We start from the raw sequence: 18,850 nt of genomic DNA on the forward strand, positions 1-18,850 counted from the left end.
TATGAATTTTTCTCTCCAAGGCTTATCCTTGTTTATGGCTGCCCTTTGTAAAAAGAAAAGCAATGATATTTTATGTACTTGTAGGAACAGCCCTGGGATTATATTGTTGAGTACAACGGTGTCTCTCCTTAGCATGAAATACTGCATCGACAGGTGTCTTGAGGCTCTTTGCCAGGAATTTTGGAGACTATAAAAAAATAAGATTTCCTGAAACCCATAAAGATGATGGGGGTTAATGTATGAGGAGAGACTTGCTTAACATAAACATCTTCTTATTTCCAGCTAGCTAAGGCTCAGTTTAGGTGCTGAGAGAGAAAGGAGAAACTCTATCAAGGTTAGTTTCTCCTAGCCTTCTGTCTTTCACATCTTCCTCARAGTATATCCAGCCTCTATCACTGTGCATCACTAGTGCTTTTTCAATACAACCATTTTTACAGTATCTGTATAAATTCCCTCATGRTTACACTTATCTTGATTACACATATCTGAATGAATCTCAGGCCTTCAATTGTAATGCAGGAATATTTTGTATTTATTATTAGTACCATTACTAGCCCATAGGGATTGCAAAAGGTTATGGAAAAAGCTGATTGGTATTAATACATCATAAACTTTGCTTATTTTCCCTTTCTGTCATGTGTACCAAGCAGCTGTTCTCGGACCTAGCAGCTTTGGGGCTATGGAGCCTAGAGAAGGCCAGCACTGGGCAACTGAGTGTCCAAGCTAACAARTATTTTACACAAGCTAGCAGCAAAGGATTTAATTGATTCCTAGGAACTTTTAAAGCATAGTGGGGTGCAGTTATAGTTGTGATATCATGAGACCTTCAGAACTGCACAGACAAACTAGAATTGGATGGTGAGACTTTGGAAATCCTCGTTCTAAAGTTGCTGGAGAACAAGCACAGGATATTTTCTTCAGCCATTTATTCTTCAGGCTAGAGGGAACTTTCAGCACATGATTGCAATAGAGATGCACTGAACCAGAGCTTCCTGTAAGATTGTGTTATTAAAGCAGAATGAGTTTTCTCACTGGCCTCTATAAAAAGTTTATTCATAGTAGTGCTAAGCATGTTTTCCAGGAATTCAGCATAACAGACTGTCCTACTTCCGTATCGCTTGATAGTTCATTCATTTTCTGTCTTCTTCAGTATTGACATATACACTCTATTCTGGGACTCTGAGATTTCTTTTTAAACTTATCTTGTTTAGAGCCTTTGACAAAGATAAAAATACCTTTTTGTTTGTTTCACAGGATACTATGGTGATGGTCTGAATGCTATCATTGTGTTTGCTGCATGCTTCTTGCCAGACAGCAGTCGAACTGATTACAACTATGTCATGGAAAATCTTTTTCTGTGAGTGATATGTAGCAATGTGACAGTCTTTGAGTTAGCACTCGTAATTTTGTAGTAAGAGAGAATCTGTCTTTACTGAAGAGATAATTTGGGTCATTAGAAGGAGAGCGATCTGAATGACAAGTGAAATAGCAATTCTAGGAAAACTGCTCGGTAGGGTGTTATTTAGGTATTCTGTAGCTACTTGCTCCCCAAAATTAAGGTGTATTTGTCAGGCCCAAATCTGATTATAATAATTCCCTAAATGACAAGGAATATAGTATCTGCAGCTTCTTGGATCTACAATGATGGCACTGTTTCACTAGTGATTTCCAGTACTTGCTGCGAACAGTCAGCAGGGACCTAGATTACCAGATTGTTTTTCATTGTCATTGTATATTATATATTACTGTGATGTATCACTGTGTATTATATTTTAAATAGGTACAGTCATTGTTCTAGGAGTTACAGGGGCATTTGCTGACCCCTCTTTTAAAAGTACAGGATAAATGACAATTGCTGATACAAACAGCTCAAAGTACCTTTCTTTACTTCAGCTGCTCCCAAATCAGTTATTAAAAATGTCAGAGACCTGTTGGGCTGGACACACATTTTGCCAAGCGAACCCAAATTTATCACAGCTTTTAACAAGCAAAATTACTCCTAATAGCAATCTAGCTTGGCAGCCAAAAATTCTGAAGGCAGCAACTCCCCTGAACAGCCTGCAACTAGTTCCACTTACAACAGTTGAAAAATCAACCATTCCAGGACTGTGTATGCCAAAACCCAGTAAGTCAGYCTCAAAGCTACTGGATGCCTGGTCTTCACCATTGACTGCTTACAAAGTGCCAGACCTCGCTGCAAGAGTGCAGGACCAGACCCCACATAACTGCAGCCCAAAAGATGTGTGTGGAGGTAGCCAAGCCCTCAATGTTTTATCTTCACATGAAAAACAAGAGCAAGAGTTTCTGTTCTGGGTCAGACCAACTGCTAGCATTTTCCTGGTGAAGAAGTCTCTAATCCCCTATGTCATCTACAGGACCAGATTTACACAATGCCCGGTGATTTAGAAGGGAAGAATTCCTATGATAGTCTTAACCTGATAACTAGGAAACAAATCTGCCAATAACCATTTCTGACATTAAGCAGTGGTTCTTTGACTTCACTGAAGACTTCTTTTCAGTGATAGATTTGCAGGTATATCGACTTTGCAAAGGAAGCCTTTTCCAACCTTAAGAGACTTCCAATTTCTTTAAGGAAATTTATCATCAAAGTRTATTTTACATCCTACTGTCACTGTTGGGGTAGTGTAAGAGTTCACTTTGGCTGCGTACCTTCAACTTATTTTAAGACTCATAGTTCATAATTCTCTCTAGCACAGTAAGAACCAGAAAAGAAAATGTCAGATTGTCCCTTTTGTTTACATGTTAGCCTAAATAAATAAAGGAAGCTTGACAATTTACAACTCAGCTAGTAACTGATATTTATATTTTAATATAAATGACCTCTTTACTATTAAGTCATGTAGAGGTATGGAGACCTGCAAATCATTAAATCTCTCCCCATTTTTTATATGGCATGTTTCTCTTAGATAATCCTGCAACTGCAGTGTACAAGCCTCCTCTAGCTTATAATTAATAACTGTCCTCAGTTGTTCGTCTGTTCTGCAGTTTCATTGCCCTCTGGATTCCCTTCACATTTCTAGGTACCTTGTTCCTATCTGTTACCTTGACTAATCCTGTAAAATTGTCTGTAAGTGAGCCAAAACTCAACCTCTGAGACAGCATCTTCTAAAGCACTTCTTTTGGATACTGTAGATCCACATGGAAAATTCTGCTGTTTCACTTATGGCTACCTGATACAATCTGGAAATTAAAAGTTTCTTAATTGCAACTCAGAAGTACCACACTTTGAAGTGCAAAACAAGTGCTTTTGCTTTCAGAGTGAGTTGTTCTAATCAATGAGAAAAATTCTTATCATATTCTCAAATAATAAAATTATTTCTCAAATAAAAAACTTGCCAGCATGAAATAGGTGATTTTCAAGAGAGCTTGACATCTCTCTGTAGTTGCAGCAAGATCTAGACTGCACAGTGACTCCAGATTGCATCCTGCAAAAAGCAGCACCTGCCGCCCACTGCTGCTGGCTTCTTTTCCTGTGGAGCAGCCACTGTCTTGGCAGTACAGTCTCACACTTCCATATCTCACTGATGGACAGGAGCCTTTACAAATGTGGGGCAAAAATAGGCAATGTGCAAGTGGAAGGCAAGAAAGAGAGCAGTGAAAAGCATTGAGTAGTGGAATTTACCAGATGGAACTGCTCAGTTAGTTGCTACCTACTTTCTAACTGTTTAAAATAACATTCCCTGTGTTGAGGATTTGATTTCTTACTCTTGTTTTGAAGAAACTGAATTTTGAGGAATTTAAGGATCAGATTAGATCCTGAGTTATTCACATATACCTGTGCAAGGGGCTATTTTTTGCTGGGTTAGAGCTGCCTTTTGTAATGAGATTTCTCAAGCATTCAGTTTTCTGAAGTGAGACCCACTGATGTTTCACTGCAGTTTTTACACAGACATTCCTTGGGGCTGGACAAGAGAAAGCAATTTGCATGTTGTTAGGATAAATTCCTCCCCGATTAGGTGGGGACTAGTGAAACTGGGCAGAGCATCTGCTTATATAGTCCCAGACAGAAATTTAAAGCTACCCTTTCGTTTGACTGAACACCCTGCTCTCCTCGGTAACAAGGATTTTGCCCTGGAAATGCTGGTCTGTCTGAATACTCACTGTAGAGCTGAGGAGTCTGATGACTGTTTGGAGTGTTGTGCTCACAAAATGAAGTGATGCCATGGAGTTGGCATCCCCTCAGAAGGCAGGTTGATGGACAGCTTCTATTAGCTTTGAGATTTAAAAGCTTTTTAGTTGGCAGTCACAGACCCAGTAACAGTGATCTGAGGATCACAAGAATTACAGAAGAGTTTCTTCTCCTGACCCTTATTATTTTTGCTTTGAACAAACCTAATGATTAATACTGATGAGAATTTTCTCTGTGACTGTATCTCAGCTGTTTGGAGAACTTCACATTGTCCTGTYGTGCTGTCCCTTGCAAAAATTCCTGATTTAATGTGCTTGTAAGGGGAAAAAGCCATYTATGAGACTGAAAGGACTTATTATGAAACTGTGCCTATGGAAGGAAACAACAGTCTCTGAAGATAAGATTGTGGTTTGCTAGTAATAATTCTGTGGGAAGCATGGGGAACAGTTGTAAAATGTCTGCTTTCAGTTTAAACGAAAAGAAAATACTGCCTTGTTGTAAATTCCTTGGTCTGCATTGCCTGTGTATGCCTAGTGGACTGATTTTGATTAGACTTAAATGGATAATGTAAAAAAAAAAGTGCTCACTTGCTTCTGTTCACTTTTCAGATATGTAATAAGTACCTTAGAACTGATGGTAGCTGAAGACTATATGATTGTCTACTTGAATGGAGCAACGCCAAGAAGGAGGATGCCAGGACTTGGTTGGATGAAAAAATGTTACCAAATGATTGATCGGCGGTGAGCAGCATTTTCCTATCTGATCCACAGCCATTATTTTAAATTCTATTAATTTCTATTACCGCCATGTATGACAGCATTCACTATATATGATCTTTCCATATGTTTTATATTTTTTTAAATGAAATGTATTTCTTTTTGACTTAGATTAAGGAAGAACTTGAAATCATTTATAATTGTCCATCCATCATGGTTTATCAGGACAATTCTGGCTGTGACRCGACCTTTTATAAGGTATGCAGTGAATATTGTTATTTTCTTTGTCTCTAAAGATATGCTTTGAAGCTCCTAACTGATCAAACATGGCTGTTAATGTCCCACTGAAAGATACTCATTTTACAGTTGTCTTTGTTTATTCTGATTCCAGCTTAAAATGCATGTGGGTRGGGAGTCTGGACAAATCACCTTATTAAAAAGTTACAATTCTGTCTAAAAATAAAAATAAAAATGCTGCTCAGCCAATAAGACTTTCAACACCCTGAACTGTTGGAAGGCTTAGGAGACCAGGTTCCAAAAAGTTTTTCTGCCACCAAAATAATTCTTTGATTGGTAAAAAAGCAAAGAAATGTTTCAGACACTGAAGAACTTGCAGATTGTTGAAGAAGATAGACGTATGCGATGGAAATCCAATGATCAGAGAGAGTAGACTGACAGATGCGAAGAAAAGTTGCTTCATGGAAGGGAAGACACATCTCATCTACATGAGCCACACAGAGAATAGCGTGTATCATGTCACTACAGAGAAATCTGTTCAGATGAGAGCACCGAAGGTGTCAGTCACAGGTGCTCTGTCCTGGCAGGGGAGTTTGGGCATGGGGAARTGAAGGAGTTCTCTCATTGCTGCCRAAGTGTGAGAGGCAGAGTATCATAACAAAGATTATTCTTTAAGATATGGTGACTTTAATACCAAGCAGAAAGTGAGAACTAAGCAAAATAATGTAACAAAGCAGAAAGCAAGAACTAAGCTGTACATCCTACTGTAACAGGGATGCAGTAGTTATAATTATTAATAGTAGTGATGGGAGGTTGATTCAGTTGCCTTTGATGTCTGAGATAATTCTGTTGTCACCRCATTTCCTCCCAGGGAAAAGGTGGACAGTAAAATTAAAGTAAAATCAAAGTTGCATCRCCTGTATGAATTTATGAGTCACTTATTCTAGATCAAGAGATTCTGCTCACGCTGCCGAGTAGCAGTGACCACAGGCATTGCATTGCCAAACTGGGGGAAAATGTTRATTATAAATGGAGTTTGGTAAAGAGAGTTAACAGTACAAAACTTGAGACAATAGGACCAATTAAAAATTCCATTTCAACCAAGAAGCAGATTGAGTCTCTGTCAGAAGGAAARGAAAGAGGAGTCCAAATAGGAGCTGTAAAAAGGTGGGCAGTGCACATGGCCAATGTGACTTAGGCTGAAGAAGAGTTGAGGGTGAGAGGTATTTGAACCCTCACTGAGGTCGGAAGAACCGTATGAGAAAACTGAATAAAAGGCCCAGGGTGGGGAAAAAAAAAGGAGAGAGAGAGATTAATTGCAAAGATAGAAAAAAAAGCTGGATTCACATCCTAGATATAATTTATGAATCAGTTATTCCCTGTAGAGATCATTTTAGGTACATTAGGAAGGAAATTAGATTTTTAATAAAACAAGTGTCTGAAAGATTTTCAGCACTTGCTGGAAATACTTAAGAAATAGAAAGTTCAACAGAAGTGGCAGCATGCCTCACCTAAAGTCAGAAAGAAACAAGGATTTCTTRTTTTAGGCATATATTTGGGATACCAATACACAATGAGGTAGAAATTGGTTACTGTGGTGGAATTACTGGACCCAGGGGAAACCCCAAGTGGAAAAACAACCTTTAAACAATTTTTTTTTTCAGTCTTTAGATGTTTCCAGATCAGGCTGCTGCTTGTCATGTTGCTTCAGCTGACAGTTCAGATGATCTAGACTGTTATYAACATTTCTAATAAAATGCTGAGAATTATCTATAAGTTACTGTGACTGTTATCAGACAATTATGAGTGATTCATGCATCTTAAAACCTGAGATTAGCATGTGGCAACTGTGTACKCCTAATGATGCTCATCTGTTACGAATACAAAGTAAAATGGATGAGCTCAAAGAACTCATTCATACAATACCTTGATGGATTCCTGTTTTAGTTGTGTTACTTTATTTGATTAAGATGATAAAAGTGTTAAGGCAAGGGTCAGTAACTTTTGGATAAGAGCTGTTTCAGATGCTTTGCGTTGTCTGATCATAACCCTGAATCAGTGGTAAATAGGAACAACATATTCTGCTTTTTTATAGTCTAGGCTTAAGAACATTCATTCTCAATATGCATTCATCACTGTTACTGATGTTAACAGACTGTCTAAATATTATCAAAACTGGATTTGAAAGATTGCTTAAATTCAAATTAAAGAGATACATTCCTCATAGACTGTTACATATCAATAAATCAGATTAAGCAAGTGAATAGTCTTAATTWTTTTATAAATTCTGAATGGTTTAGGTTTTTTGTATGATCATTTCTCAAGCATAATAAATGATCGTATAGCACAGATTGAACTAAGCAAGGAAAATATTTCCTCATAATAATGCCCTACACTGAGAATAGACATGCATATACCCAGTCAGATTTGTACGCATCCAAACAAAAGTGGAAGTTCATCTGTATTCTGTTTGGTTGGGAGTCATAGTCAAATCTAAATGCTAATTCATCATGATCAGCAAAAGCAAATGCTTCCCATCTTTTTTTTTTTTCATGTAAGTATGCTGCAAAAGATTTGATTTTGTTTTTTTTAGAATTTGAATGTATCTTCTTCAAACTATAAAACTAATTGCATTGCCTAATGTGAATGCATTACAATTTATAATGCTGTCCTAAATATTCTGATGCAGCCTGGCCAAAACACAGCAAAAGGTCTAGACCTGATTTCAGCCTCACTAGAGCACAGATATGTTAATAATCATCAGCACTGTATAACTCTTATATAACTACATATAACTGGAATATGAATAGGCAGATGCTCAGATTACAAGTAAATATCTTCTCTTTGTTTATTTTTTCCAGTCATGGGAGATTTTGTGGAGGAAACTCAATTTACGTATGCTCTTTTTGTGTTTCAGCTCTAAGTTCAGCAGTAAGATACAGTATGTCAGCACATTGGCAGAGCTCCGTGAGATGATTCCAATGGAATACGTGCACATACCAGAGAGTATCGTCAAGTAAGTGGTGATGGTGTGCTAATGGAAAGTATTTCCACTCACTAGTCAGGCTGTCTACTAGCCAGAAGTATAACCAGATTTTACTTTCCAAGACCCATATAGGCATAGTAGCATTTGAGARTCTGTAAGAAATTTAAAAGCTTCTACATGATTTTATTACAAATACTTCACTCTGGTTTAACAAAAATTCCTCTATCATACCCTGAAGCAGGAAAATGTTCTATCGTGGAAAAACAAACCAGAAAAAACATGTAATCCGTAGGGATCCAAAGTTTATAGGAAAAGGAAGGTTTTGTACTGGACCAAATGATAAGATTGGTCCAGTGAAGACAAACTTTCAGGCTCAGAGTCCTTTCATCACACTTATGACTACATAATCAGAATTGGAATGGACTATTAATTGTAATCCAGAAGGAAAATAGGAAATGTTAAGCCTTCCGCAGGTATCCCTTATACCATATTTTTCCAAAACTTCTACCACTATGTCTTACTATGCTTTTAGGTTTTAGTTAATTCAAAGTCAGAGCTTTGAATTGAAGTAATAGTTCAGAAGATAGCAGTTTAGTAGAAGTCCTCTGGAAGTCCATAGGTTCACCATTCCTTTCTCATTGATTGTCATGATTTAACCCATAACCAGAACTGAAAGGCAGTGTCTCAGTTCTTGCCTTTCATATGTGAAAGTTTTCTGACTTTTAAAGGAAAGATGTCTGTTAAAGAAATTGTTGCAAGAAGTTGATCTGAAGTTGATCACCTAAACTGGCTTTCCTTCAGACCAGAAAACAACAAACTGAAATGGTACACCAAGCTTAAARCATTGGAAATCAGTCACAGTGGGTCATTATAGGTCATTACTACAAAGATATGCTGCCAAGGAATGCATTATTTTTTACTTTTGTGTGTCAAATGTACTAAATTTTAAATAAATGAAAAGATTCTGTCCAATAAACTGATCTGAGGAGTAAATTATATTTTATATATAATATAAATTACATATAATTTATATGTCGCTGATTATATTTTCCGTATGGGTTCTCGGTGACTAGGTATGAAGAACACTTCTTTTGGAGCTGTCATAGATCTCTTCAACCCAGGCAGGAGTTTTCATAGCTGTCTCAGAGCAGTTATGAAAGCAGCATGAGTACCTTCATCAGACTGATTGTTGTTTTGACATGAAGTCCTGTTGTGCTGTAATTCCAGGGAGCGAGCGGGAAGCTCAATTCTGCAGCACTTGTGAAGTTAGTGAATTGCTATCTTGAAATGGGAGGTCATAGGGAATTTCACTCAAGTTTATTTGCTTCCGTAATTACTTTATAGGTAGAGTGATTGCAAAGAATTTAGAGTAGGAGGTGGTATGAGAGATACTACCTGATAAAAAAGATGTCCAGAATATCCTAATTTTTTTTTGCCCTTTCTTCCTCCTTTCCTCTTCTGATTCCTGAAACATTCTAGTTTCTTATATCTTATAGCTTCCTTTGATAAAAACCATAAGCTGATACTTTAATGCTTTCCACTCTTTCTACTTCTTGCTTTGTTTTATTGTTACACTATGATGTCTTTTTTTCCTTGTACACTAAAATTCCTTGGAAAATCCATTCAGCTCTCAGACCAAAGGTGAAAGGTTGCCAGCACCGAAGAAACTTTAGGACTTAGAGATTAAAAAWTTTTAGGAAACTGCTTGCTTCTTCTCTTCAGCTGCCAGCTGCCAGATCTTGATTGCACTAAAGAAAAAAATAAAAAGGTGACTAATGTGCCCATTGGCAGCAAGCATTTTCAAGATACCATAGTATGAAGATTTAGTGGAAGTCCGCACTCAAGGCACTGTGAGTGGATATTCCGGTGTCAAAAGGGAAGAGAGCAGAGGTCAGAGCAGAGATGTGCTCCAGCTGGTAGTTTTATATCTGTTTCAAAYTGAGAAAGATTATGCAGCTTTCAGCATTGTGTTTGCTCCACTGGCAAGATCAAGAATACCACTGTGGTAACAAGGAATTGTACCTGTAGAAAGGCCACAGGTTTATGCCCTGGGTTTATGCTCCCCCCCCCCCCCTTTTTTTGTGTGTGTGGCTGTTTGGTAGCTTTTACTGAAGTGAGATACATTTTGCCTATTGTATCATAAAAACTTGTACGTCTTTCTTTTTTTTTTTTCCTTCACTCACTCTTACCTTGTAAGGTACGATGAAGAGAAGTATTTTAAGAGAAGAATGAGGTAAAACTTGCTTTCTAGCCTGTTCTGCTGCTCATAATGGAGTAAAACTATGTGATGCAGCCTTCCACCTGAAGGTGACCTCAACAGCTGAATGAGAGAAGCCTTGCAATGGTTTGCAGTCTTACTTTCCCCTTCAAGCTGTTGAGATCAGCCTCCTTTGCAAGCAAAACTARCTAAACTGTAAATGCCCTTGACTTGGCCCAAGCTGCAGCTAGTTTAATTCTATCTGATGAAGCAACTGAATGCTTTCAGCTCTCTCCGCTGAGCATGCCTCAGATCCCTGCTGCTTTTAAGTTTCTGCCTCCAAAGGAGCTAAATAAGGAGTTACAAATTAAAGGTGGGTTAAGAACAAGAGTAAATGCTGTTATATAGAATTAAGAGCTTTAGGGTCAGTGCATAATAGTGGGTGCTTATTTTAGAAGCCTGTACAGTATTTATTCTTTGCTCTGCTATTGCTCTGCTTTTTTTCTTATGCTCTGCTTGCTTCTTTGTTTCTTTATATCAATAACTTTTACTCATGCAGACTGGATGAAGAGCTGAGGGAAGCTTCAGAAACAGCTAAGTAAGATAGTTTTCAGCTAGATGCTCACATTGTATTTGCTTGGTTCACAGGAACGGATTGAATGTAGCAGTGTATAATGTGTTTGATATAGCAGTCAGCTCATAGCTTCACTTACTATGTGCATTGCCACATTTGTGAATTGACTTCCCTTCTCACTATATGCAGCCTGCCTTTATACAATTGGGCCTCGGTGAGGAATAATCATATTCTTGGACTATATTAAACATATTTGCTATTACTGGTGAATATTTTTACAGTCATGGAGAGGACTGAAATCACTTTTTTACTCGGTTAAAGTGGTTTGTTAAGTATTTTCTCTCCTTTGTCCATTGTCAGATGATTCATATGTCTTTTTTCTTTCTTTTTTTTTTTTTTTTTTTAATGAGGCAGTTCTTTTTAAAACTAATATTTTACAACAATTTACTAAGCTAAGGATGGCTATTCTGTCTCACTTAAGGCAACCCTGTTGTTCCACCTGTTCTTTGGATGGGTTGTTGGATTAATACTTGATAATACTATGTTGTCTAAGTTCAATTAATAAATCAATGTCTCAGCTGATGTTCAGATATTTTGAACTCTGAAGTCTGTGCTCTGACTTTGACATGCTGAGGCAGAATGTGATAAAGTAGAATAGAGACCCTTAACTGGAAGGACGCAGTCCTTCACTTGCTAAGCTGAGCTTAGAAAGAGTTTACCCTTTTCTGTGTGTGTTGTGCACAGGATTCCAGAGCAGGGAGCTGTGTCAGTGGCTTCTCATATGACGCTTTCCCTGGGGTTCTTGTAACCTAAGATTCTGATTTTGAAGTTTCTTTACAGTCTCCTACCTTTAACTTCTGCATTTCAGAATTTCTACCATGCAGCTCATTTTCTCTCTTTCTTTCCTTCTCTCTCTCTCTCTCTCTCTCTCTTTTTCTTTTCTTGATATCCCAGCTTTTGTGGAACACACTTGCCTCCAGTGCTCCTGAGCTTAACTTTTAAAATCACCAAAGAGAAGAGCCACGGAGAAATACCCCAAGCACTTGCTGCTGCTTCTTGATTTTAGCACTTAATTGCCTAAGAAGCAAAAATTCATGTGAGCAATTATCTGATACCACTTGGATGCTTTATTAACCAAAAGGAAGGAAAAAACCCCACAACTCATGAAATATAACTTTTATCCCTTGTATTCAAATATTTTCAAATACATTAGGGTACTGTGTGAAAGAAAGCTACTTGCTTGTTACCAATGTTATTTAAAAGGATGCAGGCTGCAGTAAAACAGTGAGAGAGGAACTAAATATTCATATGTGGCATTGCTGGTTATTGTTAAATGTATGATGTCACTGTAGTGCATTCCCCATCCTCAACTTACAGAAATACTTATAAAAAAGTATTATTCAAATTAATCCATGTTGCAGGCACTATGCTTGTTACATTCCTATCAATAATACTTCTGTGTTTGTGCAGTCACAGATACTCACTGTATCTGTAACTGCGGTTATTACATCCCCAAATTTGATTTCATATGTAAAGAAAGAAAGAAAGAAAGAAAGAAAGGAATACAGAAGTAATGTTTACTACTGCCTTTTTTTTTCCTTGTATCCAGAACTGGCTGCCTCTCAAATGATCCAGAAATGACTTCAATGGAGCAGGAGTAAGAGTTTATGCCTGATAATATCATTACATTTTAACATTATTTCACAACCATGCAGTTAGGARCTGAGGCTGGGTAGACTCCTGGCGGTCTTCTAGAGACCTAAACACGTGGGTTTTTTTTTTGTTTTTTTTTTTTCCAGCAATTTGATTCAACCTTTGCAAGCAGAAAAAGTGATGAAGTTAAGGTTTATTGTATTTGCATTGCAGAAGTTTTTAAAGACCCTTGTCAAGCAGGGATAGATACAGTTCATAGCCTGAAGGATATTCAGGTTAATTTGTTTGAAAGATGGAGAGAAAAAATACAACACGATCATGGTGAAGGTGATCACGTGCATTATGCTCCATTAATGCTGATAAACTTGCTGTTCTAATTCTGAGATTAGCTTAAGCAAGCTGTCAGTGCAAAACTCTTCCCTTTGAGTGCTTTCAGTGCCTGCCTTCTCTCTGCTTTTTTGTGCCTCTCGGCTTTTCACACTTACTTTCCGCAGCTAAACCTCTGGTGTGTTTTTCGTCACTGCCTTTAAAGCCGGACTGGTTCCTTTGGAAAGGGGTGCGTGCCGGTACGGCGGCACACCTCTCCTCCTGCTAGTGCCCCGACCCGGGCGGGCGAACGCCTCAGCAGGGGCGTTCGTAGCGCGCGTGAGACGTGCAGGCGCACGAGCRCTGGCAGTTCGCTGCTCGAACAGCGCATCCCGGGGAGCAGTGGGTGCACAGCGGGTGCACTCCGGGCGAGCGCGGACTGGGGAGGAGCGATGGGGGGCTCCGCTGTCCCTACCTGTCGTGCTGGGGTCTCAAAATACGCAGGTATATCACACTGGTAAGCTGCTCAGGAAGCCGTGTAGGAAACCTGACTCTTCGACAAAAGGTTCTGTCAATTACATGAGTGTAAATGAGCAAAATGGAGCTTTTTTGTCATTTTCTTTCAAATACAGTTATACTCTAATAAAGTATCCCAGTGTTAGAAATTATACATGTGTCAGAACTCAGAATTAAATTCCTGGCTCCTACTACTAGACCAGTTGGGATAAAACCACTAAGCATCCTTTTTTTTTTTTTCCAGACACAGTTTATTCTATAATTGATCAATGTGAAAACTATTTTTTTCAAGTATGGCAGCAGTAATTAACCTATTAAAGACTATTTATTTATGCTTTTGGCTGTTTGTGGCATGAACAGTTTTCATGTTTTTTTACAAAAAAGGAAGTTGGGCAGCAAAAAGCAGTACAAAAAGCAGATTTTTATTTAGCTTAAGTAAGGATTGGGGTTGAATTAATGTTAATTCCTTCATTCTTTTTTTCTACAAAATAGCATCTTTAGAAGTAGCAACAACTTTCCTGTGATCGTATCATTCATTTCTGGTGTTTCTTCCTCAGGAAACAGGATTAACCTTGTAAATGCCACCACAATGTTGRCAGCATTTTTACACAGACTTTTTCTGTATACTTGCTGCTGGAATCTCTCTGGAGTCTGCCCAACTCCTAGTTTGCTTCTGTTTTCTTTTTTGTATCCAGTCCAAAGGCTTTTGTTTATTGTCATGCTCTCTTGTTTACTCAAATTTCTCGTACTACCTGATGACTTTTTGAAAATTTTCTTTATGAAGTAATTCACAATAAAGAATTCCGCATATTCTGCAACTCACAGTGACCTTCCTAGGTTATAGATGTTCATGTAGGTATGTATTCCATGAAGGAAAACTGTATTTTGATGCAGTGTTTATTATCACAGTTTCATATTTTAAAGAATATTACTAAAGAATTGGTTAACATGTACTTTACACTAAATGGCAAAACCATAGTCCTAGGGACATTTTTAGATGTGTCCACATCTTACTCATTTCCACATATGATGTCTAATTCTACTCATATCGGAGTTGCTGGGAGTGTAGCTATTGATTTCAAGAAAACAGTAACAGGTCCTGTTAAGGTCTGAATTTTCCATCTAAATTAGATAAGATCTGTGTAAGTTACTTACACAAGTAAATTATTATTTACTTGTGTATAGATACACAAATAATAAATATATGAATAAAATAAATGAGAGATGAGGATGCTTAATACTATGCATACACTGAAATTTGGGGAAGTTAATAGCCTTGCGTTTCATAGCACTGATTCCTTTTTTCTTCTTTTTTCTCTCCTTTTTTTTTTTTTTTTNTTTTTTTTTTTTTAATATGTGGTGTAGCATTGACATGAGGCTGAAATAAAAGGAACTGCTTGCAGGCATTTGAAGAAGAGGGTTTGCATGGACTTTCATCACCCAGACGCCCGTGGCCATGGTGTACAATAGGCAGTTTGGTTCATTTTATTTGTTTTACGGTTCTTCAGTGCCATTCAGCAATCCAAGATAAACAAAAAGGCCAATCCTGTTGCCATGCAAACAACAGAAATTTGGACTTTGCTACATGTTGTTTTCTGAAATATAGGTTGGATTAGGAGAGCTCTATCATCTAGCATTCGTTTATATAAGTGTGTGCAATTTCTGTTTAAAATTATTACCCTATTTTACCAACAGTGTGCCTCGTGAATGAGTCAGTGAGGATGTAGTTGTGTTTCAATTTTGTCTTCAGCGTATTAATGTTTATGCATAACAAAGCAGACAGAATAGTATTGTTACAATAAATATTAGCATAGTTTGTTTCACAAAGCAGCTGCAACTTTATTATTTTAAGAGAATTTGAGAAATGATGCAGGAGTTCTTTTTGAATGAGTCTGTTTCTTGTTATCTGAAAAGTCTCCATGTTCACTTAACTCTACTACCTTTTAATTTGGCCACAAAAAAGTCTAATATATTTTAAAATTAGACATTAAAGACTTCGCAAAGGAGAGATGACTAACTGAAGTTAATTTTATTTTAATAATTTAATTTAGCTTTTTTTTTTTTTTTTTTTTTAAGGTAGCTTTTTTAAAAGTAGCTAATCCTGTAAACGTCTTTCATATATTTTGAAAGCCTTGGAACATTGCTTTCTTTTTGTTGGTTTTCTAAACCTGTTTTTTCAGAACTTAAAAAAATAAGTTACAAGTCTTCAAATGGCATCCTAACTCATAATAAAGGCTAATAATGCTATGAATGTGGAACAAATACTTTGTACTTTCTACTAAAAATTGAGGGTTAAATATTTAAATCTACAGTCAGGTGTCATGATCATTTGTTATGGATAAATGTCAGAGTACTATTCAGAATATGTTTAATATCAGAAAGTAAGTATTAAAATGCATTTTGTTGTCTGTATCATGGTACCCACCAGTATAAACAAGAGAGGGAAAAAAAAAAAGCATTTCTTCTTTGCAAAGAAGTCCTGATTCTCAAATGAAAAATAGCTGCAGTGTCTCGGACTATTCTTTTGCAAAGGAGTGCGAACCCGTACTGAAGTTAATTTGCTTTTCTCCTTTAAAAAGAGAAGAGTTAAGAACYAGGTAAAACTTTTATCCTCCCCTAACACACRAACGCATGCACACGGTCCCAAACCKGCTGAYCCACCTTCCTTTTGGGATGTCCTGATGGAACTAACAGTATTATGCACTGTCTGAAATATTATTGTTAGACTCGAGATTCTCRTATACCCTAGGATTACATCCATGGATTCTCTACTTTATCTGTAAGTAAGAAGTTCTTAGAAGTAACARTTCAAGATAATTTGCTCATTCTTATTTTTGTGTGTGCAGTAACTCTAATCCTGCCTCCAATATTAGCAACTAAAGAGAAGCCAAGCGACAGTTATCCAGGGAGTAAATTTTAACAAAAAGGCAGGACAGTTGAACCTTGATTTTCAGTAGGAGCTAAACTGAGAGTGAAATTTAATTTTGCCCTTCTTTTWAAAAGATTGATATTTTAATTCTGTGGTATGCACATTTCCCTGTGTCGATTTGTGTCATGTGTTTGCAAGAAGGGAGACTGCGGGCAAGGGAGCAAGYGCCCATCGTTGTGTGCCCAATACTTCAGCTGCTGTAACGAAGACTGACAAAAYTGTCAGAAAGACGGGAAGTTGCCAAATGCTTTCTGCTAGCATCAAAACTGAAATGTCTGCACYTCTACAGTCCTTGTTTTATGCTGAAAGCCCGTGCATTGTGGCTCCATCACCCTAGTTAGCCTGTATATATTCTGTCAGTTACTGGTAGTTTTCACAGGGGAAGGGCCTAATTCTGCTCACCGTCATTGCTGCTCCGTAACCAACCTTATCATGCCCTAAATTAGGATCTCTCTTAGTTTGCACAGTTCCTCAGATATCTGAACCTCGGCTTGTGTCTACCTTATAACAGTGCTGCCACTTAATATATTGGAGATAGTGCTTTGTGTGGAAATTAATATTTGTGTTAACTTCCAGATACTAATTATGCTTGACCTAGATCTGAGCAATTAGAAGTGATTAATAGCACAGAGTCACATCTTCTGTAAACCTATTTTTTAAGCCACCTAGAATGAGCTAGTTGGCTTGTGTTACACTACAGCTGAGAGAAGTATTTGCTGAAAGAGAAGTTCACTGCTAAGCAGAGGTTCAGCGTGAATCTTTACGCATTCGTTGAAGCCTAAATGGAGCATAAGTGGTTTAAAGTCTCAGTGGCAGATGTCAGCTCAGAGGTGAATTTCATTCTGCGGGCATTGTGTGAAATTACTGAACAGCAAAGCACACATTAATTCATTTATTAATGTGGGCAGACTAATAGTGGCAGTTTGAGATGAAAAGAGTTTATTTAAGCCAAATGTCACATTAAAATAAAATAGGGCGCCAATGTGATGGTGCAAAAATGGTTGCAAGAAAAAGGTGTGGTTATCTTTGCTTATTGATATATTTGAAGAAGTTTTTTTATATGTTATGGCAATTATATGTTATACTGACAATAATGTATCAATATTAATATCAGTTTATTGGAAGAGGAATATAGTACATATAATTGCACAAATATAATCTTTTATAAACAGATTTTTTCTACTGTGTATCAGAGTGCTCATATCAAATATAAATTAAGAGTTGCAATTCTTTTTTCTCAAAAGACCTATGCTTATTTGAGTTATAGATTAAGCAATGCAAAAATATCTGATATCGTTGTATGTACATATATACGTATGAATCAGAAATAAAGAGCTGCAACCCACCACTAAAAGTATTTCCTTTCTGCTCCAAGGTTTTTTTTGGTTATTCCCTGGGCACCTAGAAGAAGTCTCAGTTTGCAGTTCTTCGTGTAGTTATAACTAACCTTTCCTTCCATTCACTCTTCCTTACCTACCCCCTTCTTGTATTGAAATCCTTGCCTTGCCGGTACTAGTAGCGTTGTCCCAGGGAGAAAGCAGGAGCTTTGCAAGCTGCTCTTTAGTTTGTGGCTCTGCTGTTATGTCTGGATCAAACGCATAGACAGTGTCACTTTATCTCACCCCATAGGTAGTAACCAAAAGCTTAAGGGGCAGGAGCAGGCTGGCTGTGAAACCACCCTGCCTGGTTTCTGACTGTAGTGAAGGCATCAGGCAGAGCTGGAGGATGTTCAGACTTACCGTGTACCAGGCACCCCTGACACCACTCCTGTCCCCTTTTACTTAACGCTTGGTGAGCTTAGCCTGCCAGTATTTTAAGGAAAGCTGGCTTACTTGGAATCAGCTGGCCCAGCAGCACTGGCCAGTGAGGTACTACACTGGAGCTGGATGGGGGCAACCCATGGCTTTTCAGTTGCCTCCCAGCAGCAAGAAATGGGAGTGCTCCTGGAGTGTTAAACTGGGCCTTAGAAGCAGCCTTAGCTGGCCCTGCTACAGACAAGAAGTAAGGCTTTAGCAATCTGAAATTGTATTTTGGTTTTGATGGTCCTTCTGCAGGTCCTTCCAATGTAATTGAACTGTGATTTAAGTGTTTTGTTGTTACAGTTAATCTCTGGGATGTGGTAATATTTACATTTACAGGCTAAGTTTCACAGGTCGGAATGTTTATCAGATTTTCTGTAATACTGTAGCTGGGAAAAACTGTGAATCATTCTAGTACTATCAGTCAATTAAACTCTGATTCTAAACAAATTCAGAGCTCAGATATTTTTTTTCTCCCTTACTTTTTGTGTGCCTTATCACCTGGCATTTTATATCTTCCAGTAATTTGACTAGTATTTGCAGAGTGCTGATTAATGGCTTTGGTATCTGTGAACACTGTTGCAACAGAAACAGCTGTTCATACAAGGAGAAGCTGAGGATCCTGATAAGTAATAATACAGAACTCGGAAAGTTCTGGTAGTTAACTATCAATACATTGCTGTTCTCTGGTAGCCACTAACTAGCCAATTTTGTGACCATTTAGGGTATCTTAATTTATCTCGAGAAAAAAGTATAAAAATTCTAAGAACTGTATCTTCTGTTCATT

General features: G+C 37.7%; 1 protein-coding gene across 1 annotated transcript in view; it reads left to right on the forward strand.

Moving 5' to 3' along the window:
• PRUNE2 (prune homolog 2 with BCH domain) overlaps positions 1–17,768 on the forward strand; it is a 128,232-nt gene extending 110,464 nt beyond the window's left edge. The window contains exons 13-19 of the mRNA XM_085312267.1: positions 1,255–1,357; positions 4,759–4,890; positions 5,038–5,124; positions 8,021–8,119; positions 10,287–10,322; positions 12,470–12,517; positions 14,701–17,768. Of these exons, the coding sequence (XP_085168393.1) occupies positions 1,255–1,357; positions 4,759–4,890; positions 5,038–5,124; positions 8,021–8,119; positions 10,287–10,322; positions 12,470–12,517; positions 14,701–14,722 (527 nt within the window). The 3' untranslated portion in view covers positions 14,723–17,768. The remainder of the gene's footprint in view (positions 1–1,254; positions 1,358–4,758; positions 4,891–5,037; positions 5,125–8,020; positions 8,120–10,286; positions 10,323–12,469; positions 12,518–14,700) is intronic.
• Positions 17,769–18,850: the final 1,082 nt, after the last annotated feature.

This window comes from Rhea americana, unplaced genomic scaffold (genome assembly GCF_003343005.1).
Source record: "Rhea americana isolate MKP2758 unplaced genomic scaffold, rheAme1 scaffold_11, whole genome shotgun sequence".
Lineage (NCBI taxonomy): Eukaryota > Metazoa > Chordata > Aves > Rheiformes > Rheidae > Rhea > Rhea americana.